Genomic DNA, 17,899 nt, shown 5'->3' on the forward strand with positions numbered 1-17,899 from the left:
TTTAGTATTGATGCTCTCAGAGAGAGCATCTGTGCCACGCGGCCTCTCTCAATGGTGGATAGATCAGCAAAATGAGAATATTCAAAATCCCCCAGGACAAAGGAGGAGGAAGTCAGGTAAGTAACCCCACCCATTAGGAAGTTACATCATGGTAAAACAGGTACATGGGATATTCCCCAAATATCCCTTGAAGGAACATGCAACATTTGCCTATTCCAACAAATTATCCACCATATTAATGTGAATTTCTTCAGGAAAACACATTTTTGTAGGCAGTTTTGACAAACGTACACATTTTAGCAAGCCATTTCTCATCATATCATGCCTTTTTGCATGTTATTTTCACTCATATATTCATTTTTATGCACACTTTCCCCTAATATATGCATTTTTGTAAATATTGTTTAGTTGGCGAACTGCATCCCAAAATTCTAATAAATGTTTATTTTGAAGGATGACTGTGTTCTGGTTCTCATATTGCTTCAGAAAGTGCGAATTTGATCAATTCTGCTTGAAATGCGAACTGAATCAAAATTCTCACCCATCCCTAAGTATTTTAATATGATTTTGTTTGAAAGTATTCAAACCAAGAATAGACAGTTAATTAAGCAATCCCGTACTTAACCTTAGGCTGGGAATGAAGATACAAAACTGGCAGAATGGCTGCCAAATCCAATACTTCCCAGCCTGGGGGAAATACAGATACATAGGGAAAACGATAGACAGGCCCCCAGTATCTATGGCAACCACCACAGCCCACCAATCAGGAACTGTGCCACACGGACACAAAAAGCAGCCAATGAATTCACAATGGGGCTGGTATAAACTTATGCCTTTGGAAGGTCTGTGGCCTGAGTGAGTACTGTATAGGATTTGACATAACTGTGTTTTCTCCCTCATTCCATTCACAGCCCCACACCATTTTTGTCTGCTCTTGGCATCTCTTCACTGATGGAATGGTTTCATCACTGGTGTGTTCTGCCAATGAATATCTCATGCTGCCAGTGTCGTATCCCAGGTTCAGCCAGCATAGCAGGGAACATAGGAAGCTGCCTTATACCAAGTCAGACCATTGGTTTGTCTAGCTTAGTATTGTCTACACTGATTGACAGTGGCTCTCCAGGGTTTCAGGCAGGAGACTCTCCCACCCCTGGGACCTTCTGCATGCAAAGCAAATGTTCTACCAGTGAGCCGAGCCCTTCCCCAAGAGGCCTTTACCTGTTCCTAAAGCCCCTTAGCTGGTGGGTTTTTGTAGGATTGTATCCTAAATTTCAAGGTTCTAGTTTTGATGTACAAAGCCCTTTACAGCTCAAGACCAGGTTACCTGAAAGACCGTCTTATCCCTTCATGCCCAGTCGATCACTGTGCTCTGCAGGTGAGGGCCTTCTGCAGATACCTTCTTATCAGGAGGTTCGTTCTGCACAATATAGGAAACGGACCTTTAGTGTGGCAGCACCTACCCTGTGAAACTCCCTCCCTTTGAATATTAGGCAGGCACCATCTCTGCTATCTTTTTGGCACCTTTTGAAGACTTTTCTTTTCAACAAGCCTTTTAAGTTGAGAGCTATCCCAGTCTGCATCTCTGTGTCAGATTTGCTTAATATGTTTTTAATGTTTTTAACCTTTTAAAAAAAGTTTTAAAAATGTTTTTAACACTGTTTTGTCTTAATGTATTTTAAGATCTGTTTTTATGATGTTTTAAAATGTTTTTAGTGCCTTGTTTGCCGCCCTGGGCTCCTGCTGGGAGGAAGGGCGGGATACAAATAAAATAGATAAATAAATAAATTTGTGCTTACCTCTGCATAAGATGGCATTTCATGCCCTCCAGATGTTTTAGATTACAACTCCCATCAGCCCAAGCCAGCATGGCCAATGGTCATGGGACCTGTTGCCCAAAATATTGGAGGGCACCCAGTTTGTGAAGGCTGATCTAAAACATCCTTATAGTAGTAAATAAAATTATGCTTCCACTTTGGAATGTCAAGATTTAATCAAGTTCTGAATCATTTAAAACCAATTTGCCATTTGGGTTTTCTGCCTCAGGCACTAACATGGCTTGGGTTAGTCCTAGGCTATTAATCGTGGCAACATTGTTCCAAACAATAAATATTAACATCTTAAGCAATACAGTTTCCCACATCTGTCTCTCTTAATGCCGGGAAAAGGTCCCTGATGGAAATCTCTGATGCCAGCTTTCCTGACAGGGAGGCCTCTGCCCTTTTTGTTTACTCTCTAACAGTGGTAATTAGGGCTATAGCCCTGTAAATATCTCCAGGCATCAAGCCAGAAACTAATCTTATGAACACAGCCAATCAGTTCCTCTCCCCACTTCCTCTTCATGTACTTGGGAACAAACTATAAAGATTTGTGAGGTCTATTATCCAGTTTACAGGATTGCTAGGCATCCTACTTTTGTCACCAGCTAGGCTTTAGGTCTATAGTGCGTCTTTGTTTACTATTGTTTAACTCTTCCATAGGCTTGATATTCAACTGTAGGATGTACATGTTCTATACATTAGAGCGGGCAAGCCTATATGACTTGAGAAACATTCTCCCCGTCGCCAGCTGAACACAGTCCCCATTTACTTTTTCAAATGCTGGTCATCCATATTTTTGTTTTCCCCAACATAGACTTCTCAACTCCAGATATCTTCCTGGCTTCTGAGATTGTGGCTAATCGCTCTGAGAAGATTATATGCAATATCTCTAGTTTGACAGTGGGAGGCTCCATCCCATCGAGCATCAACATCTCCCTGAGCATGGGCAGCAGCATCCTGAACAGTAGCCATGGCATTTCATCTGTGGAGTACAGTTTTGTAGCTAAGCCTCAGGAGGATGGGGATGATATCCTCTGTGTGGCTTACCTCCAGGTGGCCTCAGAAGTGCTGGAAAAAAGTGCAAACAGAACCTTGAAGATTGTGGGTAAGCTCCATTTGCTATATAGCAGATCAGTTTTGCCATCTCCTGTCAGGGCTGGGAGGCACTCATATATCTGACAATTTGTTCTAGCTTGGAGGGCTCTGGATGCTTCCACTGGCATTGAGGCTCATAAACTGTAGGTAGACAATTGTTCTTAAGAGAGCTGAGTATATTATTTATTTATTTATTAAAAACCATTTATATGTCACCCATAATTTGAAAATATTAAGGCAATTTACAACCAACTAAAATACAAATTTGTTGGAGTCAGTACGTTAAACAATAAACAATAAATACAGATCCGTTACTAACTATAGTTCAGCATATAGTAATAATGGCCCTGAAGACCTGAGTAAATAAAAAAAAGATTTCAACACATGGTGGAAGCAAGTTGCTGTTGGTGTCGGTGCTTTCCAGTCTCTGGATGGAGGTGATTCCATAGAGTGGGAGCCACAAGAGAGAAGGGCCCCTGGTTACTGCAAGATGGGCATCTATGTTATTACCAGGGAGGCCTCACTGTCAGATCTATATGGGAGAAAATGTTCTTTCAGGTAGCTTAGTCCTACATTGTTTAGGGCATTAGATATCATCAATAAAAGCCATAGTTGCCCATGGTGTATTTTTTGTCCCATTTTTATCTCTGTTCAAATGGGTTGGCAGGTTTGTGAAGCACGATGGACCCCTGCAAAACCCATTTTACAATTGTGGAATGAGCATGCACATTATGGGCAAGCATGCTATTATCATATATCACCTTCAGGTTGCTTCAGCTCTCCAGGGGGCTGGGAATAGAATCTGTTTCCAGCCACGCTACCAGGCTTAACTTATCTTCTTTGCCTGAGATGAGCAGTTTGGGATGCTGAGAAAATGGGTATCCTAGCCTTATATTTAACAACTTCACCTGGGATTGAGAGGTGTCTAGGAAGTTCATGCAGGTGAGTAATTTCTACATTCCTCCTCTACTATCCATGCTGGCTGCACAGGAAAGGAAGTCTGTCCCTCCTGCCTCCTTGTCCAGCATGTGTTGCAGAAGACAGGTTGGTAGTTTTTTTATTAGCCTGTCAAGAGGCTGGTAATCTGTGTTTCTATGCTGGCTGTGGAGGAAAGGGTTTCCCCTTCTCTGTGGCTAGCAAGGAAATTCAGGCTACTAGCCACTTAAGAGGCTAGATTTTTTTTAAAAAGGCAGGCTAGTAACTTTTGTGAGCTTATTTACAAGGCTGAAGGGGGCCTATCAGTTTGGTTCTTGGACTTCAGGCAAGGTTTAGCAAGAATAGTCTTTAATGGGCGGAATCCTTTTTTATTTGCCTGTTCTGTAATTCGGACTTGGGGATTGTATGATCTATATCAGGGGTGACCAACCTTTTTGGACCAGGGAGCACATTTTGAGAGTGCCAGTCACAAAATGGCTGCCATGGGGTGTGTGGCATAAAAACATGGCTGCTATGGAGGCATGACATAACACAAAATTAGAGAGGGTACAGTCATCGTTGCTTCCCCCCACCCCTACAACCTCATGTTTACCATGGGAACTCAGCTGCTATGTTCTATGGGTCCTGATTGTGGAGATACCGCTATTAAAGACACAAGAACCGGGTTTTTCTCAGTGCAGTCCTAACCCAAAGCCTAGGTGGCCATCCTGTACCCACTTACCTGGGAGTAAGCCCCACTAAGTAAATTTACTGTTCACTAAGTAAGTAAAGGGACTTACTTCTGATGTAGACATGTATACCATTGTACTGTAAGTTTATACAGTGATATCTTAATGAGTGTCTGGATTTCAGCTCCTGCACAGCAGGAGACAAGCCTAAGCTTCTGTGCAAAGTTCTCACATTTTGCCATTTGGGGCAGGGATTCTTTAACATTCATTCACACTTAACTGTGTAATAGTATTTGTAGGAAATAATTTCTAGGAAGAACTTGATCTCAAATGGACCCACCACAGGAACAATGTATCCTGATTGCAAGGAAAGGCAAAACACAGAGATTCCAAGGACTACTATAAATTAAGACAGAAGCGGGAAAAGTGCACTAAAGGGGAGGGGGAAACAGAAGTTCTTTAGGACTCCAGTGATTTCTATTGTCCAAACAATTCACTTATCAATCACAGCTCTGACTTCACTCATTGGCTAAAAAACACTGACAGGCGGGAACAACCAGACTGGCTCATTTTCACAGAAATCACTTAGAAGGGTATCTGCACTTTTCACTTCATAACTTTCATTCTAGGAGGGCGAGGGACTTAATTTTTTTTTTTTAAGGAAAGCTCAGAGTCTGGGTTCCTTTCCTGAGGACAGCAATTACAGCCATCACAGGCATCATGGTACCTGTGGGTGCTGGGTTGGCAACCCTCAGTCTACACTGAAGTGTGGCAAAGCTTAATTTCTGGTCTGACTGGAAAGACTTTTGTCAGTTGTTTTCCAGGGTCTCTCACAGCGCTTTCATATTGTATTATTTCTTTGTTGGTTTACCTATTTATACCCTACTTTTGATGACAAGCCTTCACAAAGCAGCTTACAAAGATCACTTAAAACAATTACAATAATTGAATAACAATTTCATTAAAGCAATCTATATTTACAAAAGCTAAGCATTGTTTGTCTGACCATAGCTGATCCACGCAGAAGGTCCCAGGTTCGATGTCCAGCATCTCCTGGAGGGCCACTGTCAGTCAGTGTAGACAATACTAAGCTAGATGGACCAGTGGTCTGATTTATTACAAGGCAGCATCCTATGTATCTAGCAGTGCTTAAAAAATAAAACCCAACATAGCTTTAATTAAAAACAAATTAAATTAAAACCACCAGACACAAAACAATTCAGGAAAAATAAAACAGCACCGCACATTCATTAAAAGTATATTGGAATATAAAGGTTTTCAAAGCCCATTTATGAGATAGTAAAGAAGGAGACATTTGTAAATCCTTGGGGGGGGGGTTCCAAAGGTGTGGCCCCATCACTAAAAAGGCCCTGGCTTTAGTAAGGGTACTTCTAGACATCAACTTCCCCAGTGACTGGGCACTGATAGTGCTATCTAACTATTGCCAGTTCCAAGAAAATGCAATGTCTGTCTTCCCAATGTGAGTGGGCTTCTTTCTCCTTGGTGTGCTGTCCTCCATCTAAAAACAAAGATAGCCAAGGCTTCTGTAGCTCATCAGCTCCTTCATTCCTTATTGCAGCCAGTCCTTACAATGTCAGCATTTCAACAAATCTCAAGGTGTACAAAAGTGGTGCGTCGCTTGTGGTGAAGTGCCATGCAGAAGGAAAGCCCTTTCCAGAGTTTTCATGGGATCTCCCCTCCAAAGTTGGCGTGGAGTACTCGGATGGCAATAAGACCATCACAATCCATCCTGCTCAAGTGAACCATAATGGGACTTACCGATGTCTAGTACATAACGTTTATGGCAACAACTCGGCAAAGGTAGAAATTCTTTATGAAGGTAGGATGGATGTGGCTTTCTTTCTAGTCTTGTTTTTCAACTTAGCACTGAGCTCTTCTATCCCTGTCCAAGGGTGCTGCTAGGCAGAGGCTTAATTTGCAAATGGGTCGTTGAGATATCACAAATGGGTCATAGACAACAGTTTTCTTTTCTTAAAAAATATTGGGTATCGCCTGGAAAGGGTAAATCCAGATTAAATGAGGGGAAAGTACAGGCTGGCATTTTGATACCAATGATGTTGTATGGATGCTGCAAAATACTTGCATGCATGAGGACCACCCATCCCAAAAGACACACACATCTGGATGGACCCCAAGTTATTCTTTTCTCAGTAGAGTTGCAATTGGGTTTTCATCTTACGTGACCGTGCAAGTGATTTGATGGTGGTGTTGGGCCTCTTCCAGAGACCCATTTGTGGAATTTCACAGTAAATCAAAAGAGATATGACAAGACTGAGCAAATTTCAAATTGCACCTCACTACTTCTCTGAGGGGTAGTGGAAATAAACAGGGGAACTTTTGCAAGAGATGCTCAAGCACCACGTCAGAAGTTAAAGGATAATTTCTTAGACAAGAAAGTACATCCAGCTGAAGGCTCTTTAAAAAAAACTCTGAGGCTGTGCAAGGCGCTGTGGGTGCAAGGTGCCCATGTAGTGAACTGCTGAAATACAACTAAAAGCTTCTCAATGAAGCATTTGCAGGGCCTGGACTGACTCTGCCCAGTAGAGGCAGACAGGGCCTTCAATTCTCCTGGGCAAGTAGGAGTATGAAAGGCCTGGTCTTATAGGCCTGACAACCGGCTGGCCCCACAGCTCATGGTTCCCAGCAAGGCTGGCACTACTATTAGGCAGAGTGAGGCAGCTACTTTAGGCAGCTGATTTTGTGTGTCCCAAAAGGGCAACAAATGATTAGTGATAATTTATTATTATTATTATGTATTATTGTATTAGTATGGAGGAGAAGCACTTGTCAAATGTTCTGCCTCAGATGCCAACACAGCTTTACTGGCCTGGAGTACTAGGTACCTGGATTTGGGGTGCGTGGTTACCATTTGCTCCTCCACCTCAAGCAGCAAAATGCTTGAGCTGGCTCTGGTTCCCCCTGTTCACAGCCCACCCCAATAAGCTGATTCTAAGGGGGTGACCTTCTTGCCTGTGCTAATGGTGCATACAGATGACTGCTCCAGGGCATCACGAGCCCACACACTACTTTTTGAAAGGGGAGAGGCAGAGGTGGCCTTACCTTGAACCTTTGGGAGGAGAGGGTACACCCCATTATTTATTTACTTGATTTCTTAGCTGTCCTTCACCATAAGGTCCCAGGGCAGGTTACAGTCAAAACAATTTCCAATCAGAATTATAGGGTGGGTCCTAACTTAAGTGTCAAGAGCATGAGAGTCAGTGTGGTGTAGTAGTTAGAGTGTTGGACTAGGACCTGGGAGACCAGGATTAAAATTCCGACTCAGTCATGAAGCTTCCTGGGTGACCTTGGGCCAGTCACAGTCTCTCAGCCTAACCTACCTCACAGGGTTGTTGTGAAAATAAAATGGAGAGGGAGGAGAACTATGCATGCCACCTTGAGCTCCTTGGAGGAAAAGTGGGATATAAATGTAATAACAAATATGAGAAAAGCTATACAATGAAGGTTGCACCTTCAGACATACCTCCATTGGGAGGGAATTCCACAACTTGGGGCTGCCACAGAGAAGGCCCTCTCCCAGGCCATCACTCCTTGAACCTTTGAAGATGGTGGAACTACCAAGAAGGCTGGTCTTAACACCCATAAGGGTCTGTAGTGAAGGAGGTAGTCTTTCAGATATTTGGGGATTAATGTGATCTCTTTTAATTAGGCATGGAAACAAACTGGCAACCAGTGGAGCTGTTTTAAAACAGAGGTTTTGAAGTGTGGGGCACTGTAGGGCTCTTTTGTACCTCCTATTGGTTTCAGTGGGGGTCATGCAGAATTCCTCCATGGTGGATTGTGTCCAAGGGTCCATCCTAGGGCAGCATCCTGTTTTCCAACGGTGGCCATCCAGATGTTTCCAGGAAGCTCATAAGCAGAACTATTTATTTATTTATTTATTTATTTAATTTATAAACCGCCCGTAGCTAATAGCTCTCTGGGCGGTGTACAAGGTTAAAATACAATATTACAATAAAATCAATAACAAATAGCAGCAAGATTTTAAAACTAGAACATTAAACATGAAACATTAAACGTTAACATTAAACATTAAAACATTAAAACATTAAAATGCCTGGGAGCATAGCCATGAAAGCATGTCTGAGCCCATTTCATTGTTTGTCACCTAGTAATCAGCTTCTTGCTCCTCTCTAGCCAAATCCCATCACTTAATGTGCTGTCTTCTATTGCAGAGATGTCTCGCAGTTTGGTCGTAGTCTGGGTGATGGTGTCATTGGTGATCATAGGCATCTTGGGTGTCATCATTTGGTACTGCCGAAAATGAGGATGACCCTTTGGAAAGACAGCAGACTTGGAATGAACTCTTTTGGCATGCAGGAGGCAACAGTAAGAGGGAATTCAGGACTCTACACAGCAGCACTTGGCAGAAACTGGATCATATCCTAGTAGCCCCTGAATTCCATTAATCTGCTACTACCTTCAGACAAAAACATGGAATGTTTCTGTGAACAAGGAGCACCTTTAGAGTAGCTGGAGTGGGTATATCAGAGCAACAGCAGAGACAAAACACACAATATGGTAACAGGCACATAATTCAGCTAGCAAAGAACCTTTGTTTTTATTTGAAAATTAAAAATTCAAGTTTCTAGCCCTTATGGCTGTAGAAGTGTGTGCACAATGGCTTTTGAAATCTCAGCTGGTCTGGTCTGAATACAATTCCTAATCACTGGAGGCAGACCTCCCCTGTGACTAGCAGCACCAGAATAAATTATTCAAATTAAGATAAATTCTGCTTTCCCCCACCAATTTATATATTTATACAGGTTGCTGAACATAAGTTTTCTTGGACAGAATTTGGGTTTCAGCAGCCCTTCTCTGCCCTCTCTTCTTAAGCTTTGCATAAAAAGCAGTTTGAGTCTCAGGTTGCAACCATATGCACATTTCCCTGGAAGTAAGCCCTAGTAAACATAATTGTGTTTTCTTCCACTAAGAATGCATAGGGCTCTTGCAGTGAAAAGAGATACAGATGTAGTTTTAAAAATAGACTTTTCCATTGGGATCAGGGGATCAAAAATCACCAGTCTAGAGAATATTCTACTCTTCATGGTTCCAATCACAGGGATGGGGAAGGAATTTGTTCACTTTGCATTTTCATGTGAATGTACCTAATTCACATTTCCTGAGCCATCCCTGTAATTGGAACCGCTGTGATTGAATACTGTTTCATAGCCTAACAAATTTCATGATTATCTTTAAGAATTTTTTTAATTGCCTGAATTTATGGACATTTTTTCATTCTGTGTTGTCCCAATTAAAAAAACCCTTTATTTGGTTAGATGTTTTAGATGGTGTAGCTTCAAACTTAAGGTGGCCATCTTTAAACAAAGGAACCTCAAAGGGAGGCTGCAACATGAACTGTTAATTGGCTTGCCAATGCCAAGGTGCATGTGTGATCAACTACTTTTGTGTGTGCATGTGAATGGTTACTGTTAATATGGTCACTATCACCATTTATGTTGCATTTCCTTTCGTGGGCTGCAGTCTGTGAACCTTATACCACAACTAATCTGTTAGTCTTTAAGATGCCACAAGACTGTTGCTTGTTTTAGCTTCCTTGTGTTTCTTATATTACCACAGGGTGGAGCTATGATATTAGGGAAAAATCAACATGACTCCCCATTGGTGTGTCTTCGTGTGTTTTAAGAATAGTTAGTTATGTTCAGGGGAGGGCAACAGGGATGATCAGGGGACTGGAAACAGCCCTATGAGAAGAGACTGAAAGAACTGGGCATGTTTAGCCTTGAGAAGACTGAGGGGAGAAATGATAGCACTCTTCAAGTACATGAAAGGTTGTCACACAGGCAGGTCCAGGATCTCTTCTCAATCACCCCTGAGTGCAGGACATGGAATAATGGGCTCAAGTTACAGGAAGCCAGCATCCAGCTGAACAGCAGGAAAAACTTTGTAACTGTTATTGTGGCACAACAATGGAACTAATTCCTTAGGGAGGTGGTGGGCTCTCCAACACTGGAGGCCTTCAAGAGGCAGCTGGATAGCTGCTTGTTGGGTATGCTTTAACTTGGATCCTAAGCAGAGCAGGGGATTGGACTTGATGGCCTTATAGGCCCCTTCCAACTCTATGATTCTATGTTGAACAAGTGTGAAACTCAGCCTCTGCCCTCCCCTCCTTACACTGTATCACTTCCCCTTCCTCCTTGCCTTAGGGTGACTAGCATTCATAGACTTGACGGAAATTTCCTTTGGCTTAGGAATCTTTTGTGTGGAGAAGTAGGGTTGCCAGGTTGCTCCAAGAGATCTTTTGTATCTTTAAAAGTTGTGCAGGGGGAAGGGAGAATTTCACCTTGTGGTTTTTCCCTTCACAGTGTTGCAAGAACACTTGCACTTGGCTGAATTTTCTCTTCTCTTAAAGATACAGAATCATTCTCAGGCCCTGAGCCTGGCAACCCTAAGGGGAAGAGGTGATTTTCTTTAAACAAGGAGATATTTGTTAGGAAATGAGAGGCAGGCAGCATCTTTTTGATGGTTGTGAGAGAACTAAATTTCCCATTCCTCCATCTACAAAAGTGATTCCTCAGTGTATTGTCTGCATGTGTCCAACCTCTCTGAGCAGTGTAACTCAGCTGTGGTGTTTTGGGGAGATCACTGGTGGAGAGAAGTTTAAGGTGTTTTTGTAATACCTGTGTTATTCACTATATACAAGTGGAGCATAAAGCAGAGGCGAATAGAATCACTGCTACAAGGCAGCAGATATGCCACCTTACATCCACACCCCCGACAGAGTGCCTTCAGACAAAAAGTAAAGGTAGTTGTGTTGATCCATAACAAAAGTGCCATACCAAAAATCAATATTAGGCCAAAACCAAAATGTCTCAAAACAGCGTGCCAGCTTGAGAAGTCCTCCACAATCCTTCATCAAGCTAGATCAGGGATAGGGAGCTGGATCTGCCCAGTGAGCTGAATCCTTATTTTCCCCCATGGGCCAATTTGAGAGGTGGGCAGGGGCCCTTTTGAAATCCGTTTGTTGGCATGGTTTGCATTCAGACAACACTGGTAAATGTACATTTTCCTCTATAGACTGGCAAGTTGTCTTCAGAGGGGAAGCTAGGCAGGTTATATATTAAGAAAGATGGAAATTAATTTTAGATGGTTCAGTCTTTAGCTAACTCTCTCTCTCTCTCCAAACTGCAAATTGTTGCTTCCTCACATGCACTCATCTTAGTACATATGCCTCTTAGTTGTAGGGTGATGATAAATAGCCTCTAAACTATAATGCCTCTAAACTATAATGCCATCAAAATACTTGAGAAAGATTTTGAAACACCATTTGAATGAAGGGTAGGCTAACATCACAATGTATTATGTTTCCTTTCATTCTTATCTTGTACACACACACATCATGCTTGGGCACTGCTTCCTAAAGACAGAGGGTACATTTATATTTGAAAGGCGAGCAAGTGCATTTAGTTGGTGACCTGCAGCTCGGTTTACACTGGTCATTTTTCATGCCTAAGCTACATTTGTAATAGTGTTTCCATGTTTAGTCTAGGCTCTAGTAAATGGGGCAGCCTGATGTGACCATGTGTCACTGGTCCTGAAAGCACTGCACTGGCTGCCAGTGAGCTATCAGGCCAAATTCAAGGTGGTTGTACTACCATCTAAAGCCCTAAATGGCTTGGGATCCAAATACCTAAAAGCAGTAGTGAAACGGCAAACTCAGAAGTGCAGGGTCGCTTCATGATAGTCATAGCCATGCCTCCCTTTTGCTGCTGGGTTGAGAATGAGATCCTTGTTAATGCCTTCTCCCACAAAAACAGACATCGCTAGGAGACAATCATCATGAAAGGGGAGAGTGTTAGCTCAAAGAGGCTTCTCAGTTAATGACTCATCTCCTTTCACTCTGATTGGCTCCAATCATCAGGAAAGGACAAGGAAGCAATGGCTGGAAGGATACTTCTCAATGGCTAACACACTCCCCTTTCATGCTGATTGACTTGTAGGATGCTGGAGACAGAGGGACCCTGCTGGAACCCTGCTCCCAAAAAAGCAAGGGGTCTAACACCCCTTGAGATCCTGGATGACCACACCCCTGCCTAAAAGACTGCCTTCCTGTGGTGAGCCATGCAGGGACGGGGTGGATAGATGAGGGTGAAATGATGAGGACTTGGACTGGGAACCTGGGGAGGGGGCAGACAGTGGGGTGGACTCACAGGGTGCGCCAGCCCCCATCTTTGACAGCTCAGCCCCCTCAGTCCCTGACTCCCCTGTGGATGCTCCACCTGGCCCATCTGACACTCTTCAGTTGGACATGCCCATGCCGCCCATGCCAGAGACTCAACCTCACACGTCAGACGTTTCCCAGCACTGCACAGCTTCCCATGCCTGAACTGACTGTTAGCAGCCTCTCTCCGTCGGAGAGGGAAGTCGAGATCAAACCAGCTTCGCCCAGCGCTCGGAGGCGTTTGTGGTGAGAAGTTCAACAGTTGGAGCTGAGGCAGAGACTTCATTTGTGTGCACAATCCAAGCCTACCTAAGCTGACTCAGGGGGGAAACCCAGTTGCTGAGTCAATGTCAGGGCCGGTTCTAAAGGGCGGCCAGGTTGGGCACTGGCCCGAGAGCCCCGGAGCTACAGGAGCCCCTGAGGGGCCCCTGAGGGGCCCTCCGCTCCCCTTCTGCAATCCGCATCCCCCACCCCCCCCACTTTCCTGTCAGCTGGCTTTTTAGCATTGCTCTTAATGAAGATGGTGGCCGCAGCTTCCCTAAGGTACTGAAGCTGCTGCCGCCATCTTAGTTGATGGCAGAGATGTGCACGCATAGCACGCATGTGTGCCATCAACAAAGATGGTGGCAGAGGCTTCATTCCCCCTAGGGAAACCTCAGCCACCATCTTTATTAAGGGCAATGCTAAACAGGTAGGGGGGCCATGGGGGATGCGTGAGGAGGGCCATGCGCACGTGCGTATGCACGCACACGCACACCCACCCACCCACCGGGGGGCCAGGGCAAGCTGATGCCCAAGGGCCCCCGCATGCCTGGAGCCGGCCCTGGTCAACGTCTTAGAGTCTTGAAGTCATGCTTAGTCAGAGGTAGAGCAGAGCTGAGTTCCAAGATAGAGTAGTTAGGTTAATGAGTTGAACTGCTTTGGATGTACCTATTCCTTTAATAAAAAGAGAAAAAGCCACAGCTGAGTCTGAGTCTGAATCCATAGACTTCGGGCAGGACACTTCCCCAGGATCAACCGTCTCATAGCCTACAATCAGCATGTAAGCCTTGTTGTTGGTGCCGCCACCGGGAGCTGCCAGTTGGTGTCGACCCATGACAGGGCCTTTTCAGTGATGGCTCTGCATTTGTGGAATACCCTCCCTGGTGAGGTGCATCTGTCTCTGTCATTATTGACTGTTAGGAGGTATTCCTGTTTACCCAGGCATGTGATGGCTGAAGGAGACTGTTCATAGCAACCCAGAGATCACAGGAGGAAAGAATATTTGTAACTGTAACTGTTTTTAAAATGTGTTTTAAAAATTAATTTGTTGATGTGTTTGCCGCCCTGGGCTCAGTTAATCAGGGAACAGATTTTAAAAAGAGATTATTTTAAATATCAGTACTCATCCTACAGCAGAAAAGGCTTCACCCAGTATTCCTGGCAGTCTGTAAGCAGTTTTAGAAAATGCCTGCCTGTGTCTGCTGCAATATAATAATTGTTTTATTGATGTGTAAATATATGCAGATGCAGTCAATTGGTGATGAATCAGTTAAGGCTGCAATCCCATGCCAAACTAATACACATTGCTCCTGGGAGCCCTGAGAGAGAGAGTGGCCAGTGCGCTTAGCTTCTCAGCCGCTCCTAGTTACCAAGGGTGCTTCCATACAGCAGTTTACTGTGGATTCAGTGCTGCTCATGCTTGGAAGATTTTATTAGTGTCCACACAAAGTGGTTGTCCTCATAATGCCAGCTCATACTTTTTCTCCGTTTAATCCAGATTTCCCCTTAACTGCAAAAAATATAAGTAAAAATATGCTGTTTTAAATGCATCTGCATAAGAATATGCATATGCAGTCAGTGCTGGTGTGAAAGCTTCTTAGGGTAGAAATACATTCACTGTGCTGCTGGCTTCACTGCATCTCCACCTCTCTCTTCTGATAATGAGGGCACACAGCGCTACCCAAATCCTGCCCCTTTTTACTGTAAAACCTGACGGGAGCAGCTTGGGTGTATTTTAAAAAAATTCTCTTCAAAGAGATTTTGCAACTGATTGGCAGATCAACCCATTCCCCCTCCAGGTGTGGCCGATGGAAGCACTTTGCTGTAGCTGACTAGTGTGCTCACAGCCTGAGTATATTTTCTTTGGTGGGTGGTTCTGTCCATCTGCCACCATGCACACCTACTTCTCTTTGCTCCCCACCTCAGCCCAAGCTAGCCATTTTGCTTCTGGTGGTCCAAATGATGCAAGCAGGGCTATTTCCATCAATTGCTGCATACTGTAGGCATGTCACAATACTTAGACCAACCTTTTTATATACATAGGTTTTGTACAAACTGCTCCTGTGCATAATATTTGCATTAAAACAAAATTAAAAATTATATTGGCCACTCAGGATATCAATGGGAATTGGCAGCTACACAAGAAGGAATAAGCAAGTGATTAGAGAGCTGCCATACCATCCGTTCCAAAGCTCTTCGACCCAGGCAGCTGGCCCAAAGAACAGCTGCAGCTGTGGCAAATGGGGAGGGGGATAGAGACCAGCAAAAGAAGCTAGTGATTCCCCCTACTCCTCTCCGTTTTTGCTATGCATGAGTGTTGAAGAGAGGCAATGCACAAACTGGAAGGAGGAAGGAGCCAAACTTGTAGTAGTAGTGGTAGCAGTGGTAATAATAATAGTAATAATAAAATTCCCTCTCAAAAATACCCAACCTTCCATTGTGAAATACAGTATGTTGGCCATATTTGCTCTTGCACATTTCCTGGGGATTTTTTTAAAGTTGTGCATGCACAGGTGTAGAAATACCTGCACACTTGCTCAGAACTTAAAATGGTAGTAGAGGGCAGGGAGGGAGGAATGATTGAGGGGATGGACAAAAAAACCCACACCCAGGATATTTTTGGTCAACTTTCATCCCCTAGTGTGGATGGCAAGTGGTAGGATGGCAATGAATATGGTGACTGGAAAATGGAGTGTGTGAACATTTGTGTGCCAATCATACATGCAGACGAATTGCATCTGAATGACAGATAGGGATGGGGGAAAATGCTCAAAAAAATCAAACCTGGTACTGGATCCTGACTGAATTCGCTAGTTTGCTATTCCTTTCGAGAGGCATCTATCTCTTGCAGTGGGTTGTGTCTGTAATCAGGATGGATTTTGCAGCCAAAACGGCAATCAGCAATTTTTTTAAAATCCTCCCCCTATTTTACATATTTTTTCATAATTAAGATGTTGTGTCAACCACAGGATTTCCATTTGTCCATTATATATCATGATTTTTTTTTGTTATTATTGCATTACCATTATTATCTCTTTTTCCAAAGGGTTCTTCAGGACCCCCCCCCTTTCTTTTGTAAAAAATCATTATGAACAACACACATACACACTGTGCTGCCCACCAACCACTCAGTTTGGTGCAAGTAGCAATCAATCATTCAGCCAGGGAAAGGGGTGGGTGTACTTTCTTCTCCTCTGAGATATCAGTGCTTCCAAACTGGCACAGACCATATCCAAAAGAGAGTAAGCCTGAGGCAAGACAGACTCAAAGGCGATTATCTGCCTCACTGATATGTAAAAAGAGGAAAAAACACCACATGGAACGCTGTGATCAATTCATTCACGTATGTTACCTAAACATTACTTTACCCAGCTGCCAAAAAAACACATGGAACACTGGGATCATTCATTCACACCAGCTACCTAAAAATTACACAATGTTTTTCCTGCCACCAAAAAAACCACGTGGAACCCTGTGATCTGATAATTCATTCAGGGCCGCCACCTAAAAATTACGCAATGTTTTTCCCAATGCCAAAAAACCAAGTGGAACGCTGTGATCATTCATGTCAGCGACCTGAAAATTATGCAATGTTTTTCTCCACCACCAGAAAACTATGTGGAATGCTGTCATTTACACAAGTATCTACAAAAATAATTACATAATTTTTGCAACCCCCCCAAAAAAACTGTGGATCGAATCGCCAAAAAATGCGAGCAGCAGATCGAATCAGTAAGCACCAGAGAAGGCGGAAACAAAAAAGTCAGTCCGGTAAAGAAACCACGGACTATCAAACTGCATGTGGATTGGCACCATGCAGCAAGCCCCATCGCTGATGACAGGTTTGCAAAATGACACACATGTCTGGGCTAGAGTTGCCCGGTCTCCAGTTTTTGCCCAGAGATTCTGGGTTTGGGGGTCCTCTCTGGGTCTCCAGGTGAATCACTTTGATCTCCGGACTCTCTGCTTTCATTTTTTTTAAAAGTAGGTGGTCTGGTTCAAGAGATAAACACCAAAACAGAAGCCCCCCCAGAACGTCTTAAATGAGCTCGTAGCTGGCTGCTCTAACCCCCCCCTTTCAGGTTTGTAGCCAATAAGTGAAGTCAGGGTTGTGATTGACAAGGGATTTATTGACCAAGTAATAGCTAGAACCTCTTGCGAGGTCAGAAAACGGTTGTCTTTTCCTGCTTGTCTGAAAATCTCATAAATTGAGTAAGTATATAGCTTTCAGCAGTAGCAAAAATCCCTTTCTCTAAATAAAATCACAGCAAGATCTTGGTAGGCAATTGTTTAGTGTAAATATAATTTTATCTTTCAAATAATTTTTGAACAGAAATTTAAAGTGTACATGCAAATTGTGTAAATTTTCCTGGGCTGCTGAATTTGTCTAATTCATAGCCTGTTTTGAAAACTTTCCTAATATGAAGCTTTAATTCTATACTCGCTTTTCTGGGAGTAAAGCTGCAATGCTAATCCCACAAACTGGGAAAAACCCCATTAAATTCAATAGACCTTACTTTTGAGTAAAAGTGGCTAGGATTATGCTGTAAATCAATGAGTGAACATAGCAAAAGATTGTGTATGTGTTGTAAATCTTTCTCTTCCCCTCCAATCCTATTTTTAAAGCAATTAAACAGGGCTTATCTAGGTGTCACTGCTTTTATTTTGTAGGAAACTTAGACTGATTTTATTTTTTAAAAATGTTATGCAATGATCAACTGGTTTTGACAATAACCAAAACCATGGGGTGTATGTATTTTTACATCTCCAGTGTGTGTGTATATGGAATCTTTTCAACAACCCTGTTAGGTAGGGTTGGAAACCAAGACAGCTCACTACAAGAAATAAATCCTTTTAAAACCCAATAACCATAAAACAAGTATAAAACAGTAGCAAAATAG

The 17,899-nt window shown here is 43.2% G+C and overlaps 1 protein-coding gene across 6 annotated transcripts in view; it reads left to right on the top strand.

Annotated features, from left to right (window-relative positions):
- LOC133379127 (intercellular adhesion molecule 3-like) overlaps positions 1–17,899 on the top strand; it is an 81,820-nt gene that overhangs the window by 17,687 nt on the left and 46,234 nt on the right. For 4 of the 6 annotated variants that reach the window (XM_061613745.1, XM_061613744.1, XM_061613746.1 and 1 more), the window contains exons 3-5: positions 2,632–2,922; positions 6,096–6,356; positions 8,731–13,699. In XM_061613745.1, the coding sequence (XP_061469729.1) occupies positions 2,632–2,922; positions 6,096–6,356; positions 8,731–8,822 (644 nt within the window). In that variant the 3' untranslated portion in view covers positions 8,823–13,699. Of the gene's footprint in view, positions 1–2,631; positions 2,923–6,095; positions 6,357–8,730; positions 13,700–17,899 lie in introns of those variants that run through there. The other 2 variants (XR_009761118.1, XR_009761117.1) reach the window with 1 other exon arrangement.

The sequence above is a fragment of the Rhineura floridana genome, chromosome 3, assembly GCF_030035675.1.
Source record: "Rhineura floridana isolate rRhiFlo1 chromosome 3, rRhiFlo1.hap2, whole genome shotgun sequence".
In the NCBI taxonomy this organism is placed as follows: Eukaryota; Metazoa; Chordata; class Lepidosauria; order Squamata; family Rhineuridae; genus Rhineura; species Rhineura floridana.